Source organism: Musca autumnalis, unplaced genomic scaffold (genome assembly GCF_047663935.1).
Source record: "Musca autumnalis isolate F117 unplaced genomic scaffold, ASM4766393v1 scaffold_4, whole genome shotgun sequence".
Classification (NCBI taxonomy): Eukaryota; Metazoa; Arthropoda; class Insecta; order Diptera; family Muscidae; genus Musca; species Musca autumnalis.
In genome coordinates, this window is record NW_027411977.1 from 217610908 (window position 1) to 217624767 (window position 13860).

At 28.2% G+C, this 13860-nt stretch overlaps 1 protein-coding gene across 5 annotated transcripts in view; it reads left to right on the top strand.

Annotated features, from left to right (window-relative positions):
• LOC141403902 (adenylate cyclase type 2-like) overlaps nt 1-12721 on the top strand; it is a 184970-nt gene extending 172249 nt beyond the window's left edge. For all 5 annotated transcript variants that reach the window (XM_073986992.1, XM_073986988.1, XM_073986989.1 and 2 more), the window contains 2 exons: nt 5316-5558; nt 5655-12721. In XM_073986992.1, coding sequence (XP_073843093.1) covers nt 5316-5558; nt 5655-5786 — 375 coding nt within the window. In that variant the 3' untranslated portion in view covers nt 5787-12721. The remainder of the gene's footprint in view (nt 1-5315; nt 5559-5654) is intronic.
• Nucleotides 12722-13860: the final 1139 nt, after the last annotated feature.

Consider the following 13860-nt stretch of genomic DNA (forward strand, 5'->3'; position numbering starts at 1 on the left):
TCTATAGAAAAAGTCATCGACAGTAACTTTTTTTTAGAAAAAGTCATAGACTACAAGTTTTTCTATAGTAAAATTCATCGACAGTAACTTTTTCTATAGAAAAAGTTATCGTTAGTAACTGTCGACGTTAGTAGTCGACAGTAACATTTTCAGTACCTTTATCTATAGAAAAAGTCATCGATAGTAACTTTTTTTAGAAAAAGTCATCGACAGTAATTTTTTCTATAGAAAAAGTCATCGACTTTCTATAGAAAAAGTCATCGTTAGTAACTTTTTCCATAGAAAAAGTCATCGACAGTAACTTTTTCCATAGAAAAAGTCATCGACAGTAACTTTTTCTATAGAAAAAGTCATCGTTAGTAACTTTTTCTATAGAAAAAGTCATCGTTAGTAACTTTTTCTATAGAAAAAGTCATCGTTAGTAACTTTTTTTATAGAAAATGTCATCGTTAGTAACTCTTTCTATAGAAAAAGTCATCGTTAGTAACTTTTTCTATAGAAAAAGTCATCGTTAGTAACTTTTTCTATAGAAAAAGTCATCGACAGTAACTTTTTCTATAGAAAACGTCATCGTTAGTAACTTTTTTCTATAGAAAAAGTCATCGACAGTAACTTTTTCTATAAAAAAAGTCATCGATAACAACTTTTTCTATAGAAAATGTCATCGATAACAACTTTTTCTATAGAAAATGTCATCGATAACAACTTTTTCTATAGAAAAAGTCATCGATAACAACTTTTTCTATAGAAAAAGTCATCGATAACAACTTTTTCTATAGAAAAAGTCATCAATAACAACTTTTTCTATAAAAAAGTCATCGATAACAACTTTTTCTATAGAAAAGGTCATCGAAAACAATTTTTTCTGTGGAACAATTTATCGATAACATCTTTTTCTATAGAAAAAGTCATCGACAACAACTTTTTCTATAGAAAAACGTCATCGATAACAACTTTTCCATAGAAAAAGTCAACGACAACAACTTTTTCTATAGAAAAATTCAGCGACAACAACTTTTCCCTGGAAAAAGTCAGCGACAACAACTTTTTCCAAAGAGAAAGTCAGGGACAACACCTTTTTCCAAAGAAAAAGTCATCGTTAGTAACTTTTTCTGTAGAAAAAGTCATCGAAAGTAACTTTTTCTATAGAAAAAATCGTCGACAATAACTTTTTCTATAGAAAAAATCATCGACAGTAACTTTTTCTGTAGAAAAAGTCATCGTTAGTAACTTTTTCTATAGAAAAAGTCATCGTTAGTAACTTTTTCTATAGAAAAAGTCATCGTTAGTAACTTTTTCTATAGAAAAAGTAATTTTTTCTATAGAAAAAGTCATTGTTAGAAACTTTTTTTATAGAAAAAGTCATCGACAGTAACTTTTTCTATAGAAAAAGTCATCGTTAGTAACTTTTTCTATAGAAAAACTCATCGTTAGTAACTTTTTTTATAGAAAAGGTCATCTTTAGTAACTTTTTCTATAGAAAAAGTCATCGGCAGTAACTTTTTCTATAGAAAAAGTCATCGATAACAACTTTTTCTATAGAAAATGTCATCGATAACAACTTTTTCTATAGAAAATGTCATCGACAGTAACTTTTTCTATAGAAAATGTCATCGACAGTAACTTTTTCGATAGAAAAAGTCCTCGTTAGCAACTTTTTCTATAGAAAAAGTCATCGTTAGTAACTTTTTCTATAGAAAAAGTCATCGTTAGTAACTTTTTCTATAGAAAAAGTCATCGTTAGTAACTTTTCCTATAGAGAAAGTCATCGCTAGTAACTTTTTCTATAGAGAAAGTCATCGTTAGTAACTTTTTCTATAGAGAAAGTCATCGTTAGTAACTTTTTCTATAGAAAAAGTCAACGTTAGTAACATTTTCTATGGAAAATTCATCGACAGTAGCTTTTTCTATAGAAAAAGTCATCGACAGTAACTTTTTCCATAGAAAAAGTCATCGACAGTAACTTTATCTATAGAAAAAGTCATCGACAGTAACTTTTTTTATAGAAAAAGTCATCGACAGCAACTTTTTCTATAGAAAAAGTCATCAACAGAAACTTTTTCTATAGAAATAGTCACCGACAGTAATTTTTTTCTGTAGAAAAAGTCATCGACAGTAATTTGTTCTATAGAAAAAGTCGTCCACAACAACTTTTTCTATAGAAAAAGTCGTCGACAATAACTTTTTCTATAGAAAAAGTCGTCGACAATAACTTTTTCTATAGAAAAAGTCATCGACATTAACTTTTTCTATAGAAAAAGTCATCGACAGTAACTTTTTCTATAGAAAAAGTCATCGACAGTAACTTTTTCTATAGAAAAAGTCATCGACAGTAACTTTTTCTATAGAAAAGGTCATCGACAGTAACTTTTTTTATAGAAAAAGTCATCGTTAGTAACTTTTTCTATAGAAAAAGTCATCGTTAGTAACTTTTTCTATAGAAAAAGTCATCGAAAACAACTTTTTTTATAGAAAAAGTCATCGTTAGTAACTTTTTCTATAGAAAAAGTCACCGTTAGTAACTTTTTCTATAGAAAAAGTAATCGAAAACAACTTTTTCTATAGAAAAAGTAATCGAAAACATCTTTTTCTATAGAAAAAGTCATCGTTAGTAACTTTTTCTATAGCAAAAGTCATCGTTAGTAACTTTTTCTATAGAAAAAGTCATCGTTAGTAACTTTTTCTGTAGAAAAAGGCATCGTTAGTACCTTTTTTATAGAAAAAGTCATCGTTAGTAACTTTTTCTGTAGAAAAAGTCATCGAAAACAACTTTTTCTATAGAAAAAGTCATCGTTAGTAACTTTTTCTATAGAAAAAGTCATCGACAGTAACTTTTTCTATAGAAAAAGTCGTCGACAGTAACTTTTTCTATAGAAAAAGTCGTCGACAATAACTTTTTCTATAGAAAAAGTCGTCGACAGTAACTTTTTCTATAGAAAAAGTCGTCGACAGTAACTTTTTCTATAGAAAAAGTCGTCGACAGTAACTTTTTCTATAGAAAAAGTCGTCGACAATAACTTTTTCTATAGAAAAAGTCGTCGACAGTAACTTTTTCTATAGAAAAAGTCGTCGACAGTAACTTTTTCTATAGAAAAAGTCGTCGACAGTAACCTTTTCTATAGAAAAAGTCGTCGACAGTAACTTTTTCGTCGACAGTAACTTTTTCTATATAAAAAGTCATCGACAACAACTTTTTCTATAGAAAACGTCATCGACAGTAACTTTTTCTATAGAAAAAGTCAGCGACAACAACTTTTTCTATAGAAAAAGTCAGCGACAACAAATTTTTCTATAGAAAAAGTCATCGGCAGTAACTTTTTCTATAGAAAAAGTCATCGTTAGTAGTTTTTTCTATAGAAAAAGTCATGGTTAGTAACTTTTTCTATAGAAAAAGTCATCGTTAGTAACTTTTTCTACAGAAAAAGTCATCGTAAGTAACTTTTTCTATAGAAAAGGTCATCGCTAGTAACTTTTTCTATAGAAAAAGTCATCGTTAGTAACTTTTTCTATAGAAAAAGTCATCGTTAGTAACTTTTTCTATAGCAAAAGTCATAGTTAGTAACTTTTTCTATAGAAAAAGTCATCGTTAGTCAATTTTTCTATAGAAAAAGTTATCGTTAGTAACTTTTTCTATAGAAAAAGTCACCGTTAGTAACTCTTTCTATAGAAAAAGTCACCGTTAGTAACATTTTCTATAGAAAAAGTCATCGTTAGTAACTTTTTCTATAGAAAAAGTCATCGTTAGTAACTTTTTCTATAGAAAAAGTCATCGTTAGTAACCTTTTCTATAGAAAAAGTCATCGTTAGTAACTTTTTCTATAGAGAAAGTCATCGTTAGTAACTTTTTCTATAGAAAAAGTCATCGTAAGTAACTTTTTCTATAGAAAAGGTCATCGCTAGTAACTTTTTCTATAGAAAAAGTCATCGTTAGTAACTTTTTCTATAGAAAAAGTCATCGTTAGTAACTTTTTCTGTAGAAAAAGTCATCGTTAGTAATTTTTCTGTAGAAAAAGTCATCGTTAGTAACTTTTTCTGTAGAAAAAGTCATCGCTAGTAACTTGTTCTGTAGAAAAAGTCATCGCTAGTAACTTTTTCTATAGAAAAAGTCATCGTTAGTAACTTTTTCTGTAGAAAAAGTCATCGTTAGTAACTTTTTCTGTAGAAAAAGTCATCGTTAGTAACTTGTTCTGTAGAAAAAGTCATCGTTAGTAACTTTTTCTATAGAAAAAGTCATCGTTAGTAACTTTTTCTATAGAAAAAGTCATCGTTAGTAACTTTTTCTATAGAAAAAGTCATCGTTAGTAACTTTTTCTATAGAAAAAGTCATCGTTAGTAACTTTTTCTATAGAAAAAGTCATCGTTAGTAACTTTTTCTATAGAAAAAGTCATCGTTAGTAACTTTTTCTATAGAAAAAGTCATCGTTAGTAACTTTTTCTATAGAAAAAGTCATCGTTAGTAACTTTTTCTATAGAAAAAGTCATCGTTAGTAACTTTTTCTATAGAAAAAGTCATCGTAAGTAACTTTTTCTATAGAAAAGGTCATCGCTAGTAACTTTTTCTATAGAAAAAGTCATCGTTAGTAACTTTTTCTATAGAAAAAGTCATCGTTAGTAACTTTTTCTATAGAAAAAGTCATCGTTAGTAACTTTTTCTATAGAAAAAGTCATCGTTAGTAACTTTTTCTATAGAAAAAGTCATCGTTAGTAACTTTTTCTATAGAAAAAGTCATCGTTAGTAACTTTTTCTATAGAAAAGGTCATCGTTAGTAACTTTTTCTATAGAAAAAGTCATCGTTAGTAACTTTTTCTATAGAAAAAGTCATGGACAGTAACATTTTTATAGAAAAAGTCATCGTCAGTAACTTTTACTATAGAAAAAATCATCGATAACAATTTTTCCAATAGAAAAAGTCATAGAAATAGTTGTTTTTCTATAGAAAAAGTATTCGATACAAACTTTTTCTATAAATATCTATCGTTCAATTTTACCACAGCACCAGTTGTCGATAATAACTTACTCCTTAGTTATCATGCCCTCTAACTATATTATCCATTGATGGATCAAAATAATAATTTTATTTGCCATTTAATTGGATTTCAGTTATCAATTTAAAGATTCTACTTTATAACGAGATTAATCAATTTTCTTATTTCTCTTTCCTTCTTTCTTGCTCTTCCCCATATCATATTCGCCCACGGCTTAATAACATGTCAATGTTTAATGTTATTTACTTTTGTCAACATCCATATGCTTGGAAATTGAATCTACCGTAACACGTCCCACACCCGCCCAACCACCCGTCTTCTTCGCACAGGATGAGAAACGTACCGAGGAACATAATGTTGTCATACTGGTGGAATTTGCCATAGCATTGATGTCAATTTTAGATTCCATAAATCGTGAATCGTTTCAACGCTTTCGGCTACGCATTGGCCTCAATCATGGTCCTGTCATTGCCGGTGTGATTGGAGCTCAAAAGCCGCAATATGACATTTGGAGTAATACCGTTAATGTGGCATCACGCATGGATTCGTGTGGTGTCATGGGTAGATTACAGGTGGGTTATTGAGAAGAAGAAAAAGTACAGACAAAATGTCTTCAAGTGGTTAATGTTGTTTTGTTTTCCTTCTTCTTTCTTTCCTTCTTCTTACAGACTACCGAACACACAGCCAAGATTCTAATGGCAGCCGGCTATGAATGTGAATGCCGCGGTTTGACCTATGTCAAAGGCAAGGGAAATCTAGTCACTTATTTTGTAAAGACACCATTCGATGGAAAATTGTAAATCATCCTTTGTTTTTTTGTTTTAGTTTTAAATATTTTTTTTATTATTAATAATTTACGCGTTTTATAAAAACAACAACAAAAATTAACAACACAATAACATCACATTATTTCAAAGAATTACAACTAAGGGAAAATTATGCAAATTAGTGAAAGTAATTACAAAAAAAACAACAACATCATCATTTAGAAAATACAATATATTTATTACAACCCCCCAACTCCTCACGTCCCACCCGCCAACTCCACACGTCCTGCATCCTCCCAGGCATAATTAACTGCTCATTAAAATGAACATTTAAATGTTCCATTTAAGCTATAAAAAGAACGATAATAAAAAGCTGATGCAAATAAAAGTTAACGAAAACAAATTAACCTTACTTCCTCCTACCTACCACCTCCCCCCGAACCATGATGAACCTCAACACTCTCGCTAGAACACCGCCATTTTTCATCCAACACTCAGTCATATTTCAATTATCCAAAGCATTTAATTTATATACACACACATACATATATACAAACATACATAAATGTATTTTTTTACATAGAAACAACAAAAAAAAGCAAACGAAACAATTAATCGAGTTACAAAAAAATAACAATTTTTTAAAATAAATTGAGAAAATAAGGGAGTCCAGTAATAAAGGAGCAGAGCTGCTGACAGATAATGAGATTTTTTTGTAAATAAGGTAATTGAAAACAATTCCCACTTTTTCCATGGAAAATGACATCGATAACAAATGTTTCTATAGAAAAAAACATAGATAACAACTTTTTCTACAGAAAAAAGTAATCGATAACAACTTTTTCTATTGAAAAATTCACCGATAACTACATTTTCTATGGCAAAAGTCATCGATAACAAATTTTTCATTAGAAAATGTCATCGATAATAACATTTTTTATAGAAAATGTTATCGATAACAACTTTTTTTTATAGAAAATGTTATCGATAACAACTTTTTCTATAGAAAATGTTATCGATAACAAATTTTTTCTAAAAGAAAATAATCGATAACTACTTCATCTATAGAAAAAGTCATCGATAACTACTTTTTCTACAGAAAAAATAATCGATAACGACTTTTCCACTGAAAAATAATCGACAACAACTTTTTTCTATTGAAACAGTAATTATCGATAATTACATTTTTAATAGAAAAGATTATCGATAACAACATTTTCTATACAACAGGTCATCGACAATAAATTTTCTATAGAAAAAGTAATCAATAACTAAAATTTTTATAGAAAAAATCATCGTTTAGAATTTTTTTCTACAGAAAATTACATCGCTAACAACTTTTTCTATTGAAAAAGTCATCGATAACAACTTTTTCTATAGAAAAAGTCATCGATAACAACCTTTTCTATAGAACAAGTCATCGGTAACAAATTTTTCTATAGAAAAGGTCATCGATAAAATTTTTTCTATAGCAAAAGTCATCGATAACTTTTTCTATGGACAAATCCATAACAACTTTTGTATAGAAATAAACATCGATATTTTTTCTGTAAAACAGTCAACGATAAGAACATTTTCTATGAAAAAAGACATCGATAACAACTTTTTGTAAAGAAAAAGTCATCGATAGCAAATTTTTCTATAGAAGAGGTCATCGATAAAAAAATTTTCTATAGAAAAGGTCATGGATAACAACTTTTTCTATAGAAAAAGTCATCGATAACAACTTTTTCTATATAAAATGTTATCGATAACAACTTTTTCTACAGAAAAATTAATCGATAACAACTTTTTCTACGGGCAAAGCCACCTATAACTACTTTTCTATAGAAAAGATCATCGCTAACAACATTTTGTATAGAAATAATCATCGATAATAAATTATTCTATAGACAAAGTAATCGATAATACAATTTTTAATAGAAAAGATCATTGATAACGACATCTTCCACAGAAAAGGTTATCGATAGCAAACATTTTCTACAGATAAGGTCATCGATAACAACATTTTCTGTACAAAACGTCATCGACAAAAAATTTTCAATAGAAAAAGTAAGCGATAACTAAATTGTCTATAAAAAAATTATCGATAAAGATATTTTCTACAGAAAATGACATTGATAACAACTTTTTCTACGGAAAATATCATCGATAACAACTTCTTCCATAGAAAACGTCATCGATAACAACTTTTTATATAGCAAAAGTCCTCGATAACAACGTTTTCTTTAGAAAAGTCATTGATAACAAATTTTCCAGTAGAAAAGTTCATTGACAGCAACCCTTTCTATAAAAAGTCATCAATAACACATTTTTCTATAGAAAAACTCATCGATAACAACCTTTTTTTATAGAAGAAAGTAGTCGATAACAACTTTTTCGATAAAAAAAAATTTTACCGAAAACAACGTTTTCATAGAAAATACATCGATAACATCATCTTCTATAAAAAAGTAATCGATAACAAAATTTTCAATAGAAAAAGTAATCGATAGCTAAATTGTTTATAGAAAAAATCATCGATAAAAATATTTTCTACAGAAAATGACATCGATAAAAACTTTTTTTACAGAAAATGTCATCGGTAACAACTTCTTCCAAAGAAAACGTCAACGATAACAACTTTTTATGTATCAAAAGCCCTCGATAACAACCTTTTCTATAGAAAAACTCATCGATAATAACTTTTTCCAATCGAAAACAACTTTTTCTATAGAAGAAATGTGATCGATAACAACGTTTTCATTAAAAAATGTATCGTTAAAGACTTTTGCTAGAAAGAAAGTCATTGATAACAACTTTTTCCATAGAAAAAGCCATCGATAACCATTTCTTCCATAGAAAAAGTCATCTATGACAACTTTTTCTATCACAAAAATCATCGATAACAACTTTTTCCATAGAAAAAGTTATCGGTAACAAAATTTTCTATGGAGTAAAGTCATCTAAAATAACTTTTGTTACAGAAAAAATCATCGATAACGATTTTTTCTATAGAAAAGACATCGATAACAACTTTTCCTATACAAACAGTCATCGATAAAAGGCTTTTCTATAAAAATAGCTAACGAAGAAATCATCCATAACAACCCTTTAAACTTTTCTCTCTGAAAGAGTAATCGATTAAACCTTTTCTATAGAAGCAGTAATCGATAACAACGTTTTCTTTAGAAAAAGTCATTGATAACAAATTTTGCAGCAGAAAAATTCATTGACAGCAACTCTTTCTATAAAAAATCATCAATAACAAATTTTTCTATAGAATTTCATCGATAACAACCATTTCTATAGAAAAAGTAATCGATAACAACTTTTTCGATAAAAAAAACTTTATCGAAAACAACGTTTTCATAGAAAATCCATAGATAACATCATCTTCTATAAAAAAGTAATCGATAACAACATTTTCTAAAGAAAAAGTCGTCGATAACAACATTTGCTAAAGAAAAAGTCATCGATAACAAATTTTTCTTTAGAAGAAGTCACTGATAACAACTTCTCCTATAGCAAAGTTCATTGACAGCTACTCTTCTTATAAAAAAAGTCATCGATAACAATTTTTTCTATGAAGTAACAACTTTTTATATAGCAAAAGTCATCGATAACAACTTTTTCTATGGAGTAACAACTTTTTCTATAGAAAAAGTCATCGATAACAACTTTCTCCAACCTTTTCCATACAACACGTAATCGATAATAACTTTTTCAATTTTGAAAGGGCATCGATAAAATGTTTATCTATAGAAAGAATCACCAATAACAACTTTCCTATATAAAAAATCATCGATAACAACTTTTTCTATAGAAAAATTCACCGATAACCACATTTTCCAAAAGTAATCTATAATAACTTTTTCTATGAGCACAGTCATCAATAATAAAATTATTTGTAGAAAAACTCATCCATAGTTAAATCTTCTATAGAAAAAGTAATCGATAACAATTTTTTCCATACCATAGGTCATCAATAATAAGCTTACCAATTGAAAAGGACATCGATAACAAATTTATTTATAGAAAGAGTCATTGATAGCAACTTTCCCTACTGAAAGAGTTATCGATAAACGTTTTTCTAAAAAAAATAATCGATAACATTTTTTTCTAAAGAAAAAGTCATAGATAACAACTTTTTTCTATAGAAAACGTCATCGATAACAAATTTTGCTATAAAAAAGTCATCGATTAATTCTTTTTCTATATTTTTGTATCAAAAAATTCACCGATAACAACTTTTCATCGATAATAATTATCTCAATTCTAAGAACTTATCTAGCAAAAAATCATCGATTAAAATTTTCTTACAGAAAAAGTCATCGATAACAATTTGTCTACAGAAAAAATCGACAACAAACTTTTTTATACAGTATATTATCGATAAGATCTTTTCCAATTTAAAAAAGACATCGATATCAACTTTATTTACAGAAATAATCGTCGCAGACACATTTTCCTATTGAAAGGGTCATTAGTAACAACATTTTCCATATAAAAGTTCGTCGATAACATCTATAGAAAAATCTATAACAAATATGAAAAAAAAATTTATCGATGACATTTTCTATAGAAAAAGTTTTTATCGATGATTTTTCCTATATTAAAGCTTTTAATGATGACTTTTTCTATACAAACAGCTATTAACGATGACTTTTCCTATAGAAAAAGTAGTTATCGGCGACTATAGGGAAACGATCATCAATAACAATTTTTTCTGAAGAAAAAATCATCGACAATAACTTCTCTATAGAAATAGTTTTCGATAACAATTTTTATAAGAAAAGTTATCGATAAGAACTTTTTCTGTAGAAAAAGTCTAACAACTTTTTCTATAGAAACAGTTATCCATAAGAATTTTTTCTATAGAGAAAGTTATCGATAAAAATTTTTTCTGTAAGAAATGTCATCGATAGTAAACTTGCATGTAGAAAAAAATCATTGACAGCTACCATAGAAAAAATAATCGATACCATTTTTTCTATAAAAAGAGTTTTCGATAACACCCTTTTCTATAGAAAAAGTAATCGATAGCAATTTTTTCTTAAGAAAAAAGCAATCGATAACAAATTTTTCCATAGAAAAAAATCGATAACAGCAAGTCATAGATGGCAACATTTTCTATAAATACATTCATCGATAACAAATTTTTCTATAGAAATGCATTTTCTGAAGAAAATGCCATCGATAATGGGGGTTATTCTGAACAAAAATTCCCCCGTGAGTTTTTTCACTTTTTCCCTTAAGTTTAAACGGCGGAAAAACAAAATTCATGGGGAATTTCATTCAGAATAACCACCACTAACTTTTCTAATAAAAAGTTATCGATAACACATTTTACTATAGCAACATTTTATGATAACAATTTTTTCTGTATAAAAAGGTATCGATAACAAATTTTTCTATAAGCAAAAGTAATCGATAACAACCTTTTCTTTATATAAAAAGTCTTCGATTACATATTTTTTATGGAAAAGTCTATATAATTGCTCTGTTCCAGATCCTGCAAGAAGCTACTATTTTTTACTACGATAACATTTTTTCCTTTATGTTATCCAAAAAAAAAGTGCATTCTTGCAGTACTGGAACAGACCAAAAAAATCATCCCTAAAGCTGAGTACACATTGCCAGTTTTGAATGACAGCTTTGTTGGTGCTTGCTAGTGTGGCCGTTCATTTTTGTCATTCATCATGCAACCAAAAAATGTTTTGTGGTTGCTGGACGGTTGGACAGTTATCGATAACTGCGAAATATCGACATTCAAAACTGACAATGTGTACTGCTCTTAAAATTTGTTTCGATATAAATACATTTTTCCAGAAACTGCAAGAATATACACATTCTTACCAAAGACATAGAACTGTAAAGATTGGACATAGTGCATAATGCAGTTCAATTTTGCTATTAAAGCATAGAGGGTGTTGGTGTATAACATACAAATAACAGAACACGACGGCAACAAAAACAAGTATAATATAATTTTATGACACCATATTGGAACATAACATTATGTTAGACCTTCAGCACCATCTGCCGATGTATGGTAGCAATGTAAATGTCCCATCTTGTTATATTTTATGTCTTTGTTCTTACTACGAATAACAATAGCTCTGTTCCAGAACCTGCAAGAAGCTACTATTTATTACTACGATAAAATTTTTTCCTTTATGTTATCGGAGAAAAAAAATAGTAGATTCTTGCAGTTCTGAAACAGACCAAATTTTTCCTTTATGATATCGAAAAAATAGTAAAATACAGTAGATTCTTGATGTTCTGGAACAGAGCAAGAAATATCAAGAAAAAAACTTTCCGTTAAAGATTAATTTCTCCAGCAAAATTCTTGTTACCCACTTTTAAATATCAGCAGTTTTGTTAATAATTACGGCAGATAGTTAAGTGGATTATTCAAAATGCAAACGCCAATGTGTGGCACTTGTCTTTTTGAAGAGTGGCGAGGAAAGTTTTCAACGTCAAATTGCCCAAAATGCTCATTGTTTACTGAGGCTCTTTTGTTTCCACCCTGCCCAATTAGCCACCGCCTTAGGTATCTCCTAACTGTTTATGTTGCTTATTAAGGGAAAATTAAATGTTAATGTTATTTTGTTATTTTATTAGGCAAAAAAACGAAAAAGAAACACAAAACCAAGAAAAAATGCAATGATGAAACAAAAAAAAAATATGTTAATTTAATATTGTTAAATGTTATCGTTTTAAGTTACAATTGTGTTAAGATTATTTCTCAATTTACTTTTTATAGTGTTGTTTTGAATGCATATTTTTATAATTTATCCTCCACCTCCCCCCTCTAACACAAACTTTCTCTCAAGATATACCTCAAAGAATATTTTTTTGTTCTTAAAAAAAACTTTTCTGAGCTACTAACTAACCTCCAAATACTACCCACCTCTCTCAAAGAATGAATGAAGGCAAGCTTAAATAAGCACAAGAACTACAAGAACAACAAATACAAAAATAAACTTGTAACATTTATCGAAAGTTGTCTATTTTTTTATTAAAAAATAAATAAATATTTATAAAATAAATAATAACACAAAACAACTATTTTTTATACTAAATTATTATTACTAAAATAAATATTGTTTGAACTTCTTTTTTCGCATAGATTAAGTTTTTTATTATTATTATAATTGTTATTGTAATTCTTATTATATGTCACAATACAAAGTGAACATAAGTAGTGTTTTTAAGACTATCAACTATTCTATGTATGTGAGTGTGTATGTTTCTAATATAGAGAAAAATTATGAAAAACAAAGTTAAACAGAAAAAAAACACATCACACTTGATCTTTTTGTGACAAAAGAAAAACAATATTCGACTCTATTGTAAAAATTAAATAATATATCATATTATAACAATAATTATGCATACGAACATACAAACAATAAAGAACAAAATCGAAAATAAAATGTTAGCAGAATATAAACAGGAATGTGTTTTATTTCATCACATTGACCATAACAACATTTTCTAAAGAAAAAATCTGCAAAAAAATATTTTTTCTTTCGATAGCAAATTTTTCTAGAAAAATAAATGTCCATAACAACTTTTTCCGTGGAAATGGTTGTCGATAACAACTTTTTCCATTGAAATAGTTGTCCATAACAACTTTTTCCATGGAAATAGTTGTCGATAACAACTTTTTCTATGGGAATATTTGTCAATAACAACTTTTTCCATGGAAATTGTTGTCGATAACAATTTTTTCTATGGAAATTATCGATAACAACATTTTTTTCATCTAAATAGTTGTCGATAACAACTTTTTCCATAGAAGTAGTTGTCGATATAAACTTTTTCCATGGAGATAGTTGTCGATAACAACATTTTCAATGGTAATAGTTTTCGATAACAACTTTTTCACGGACATAGTTGTTGATAACAACTTTTTCCATTGAAATAGTTGTCGATAACAACTTTTTCCATGGAAATAGTTGTCGATAACTACATTTTACAGAGAAATAATTGTCGATAACAACTTTTGCCATGGAAATAGTTGTCGATAACAACTTTTTCCATGGAAATAGATCTCGATTACAACTTTTTCCATGGAAATAGTTGTCAATAACAACATTTTGCATGGAAATAGTTGTCG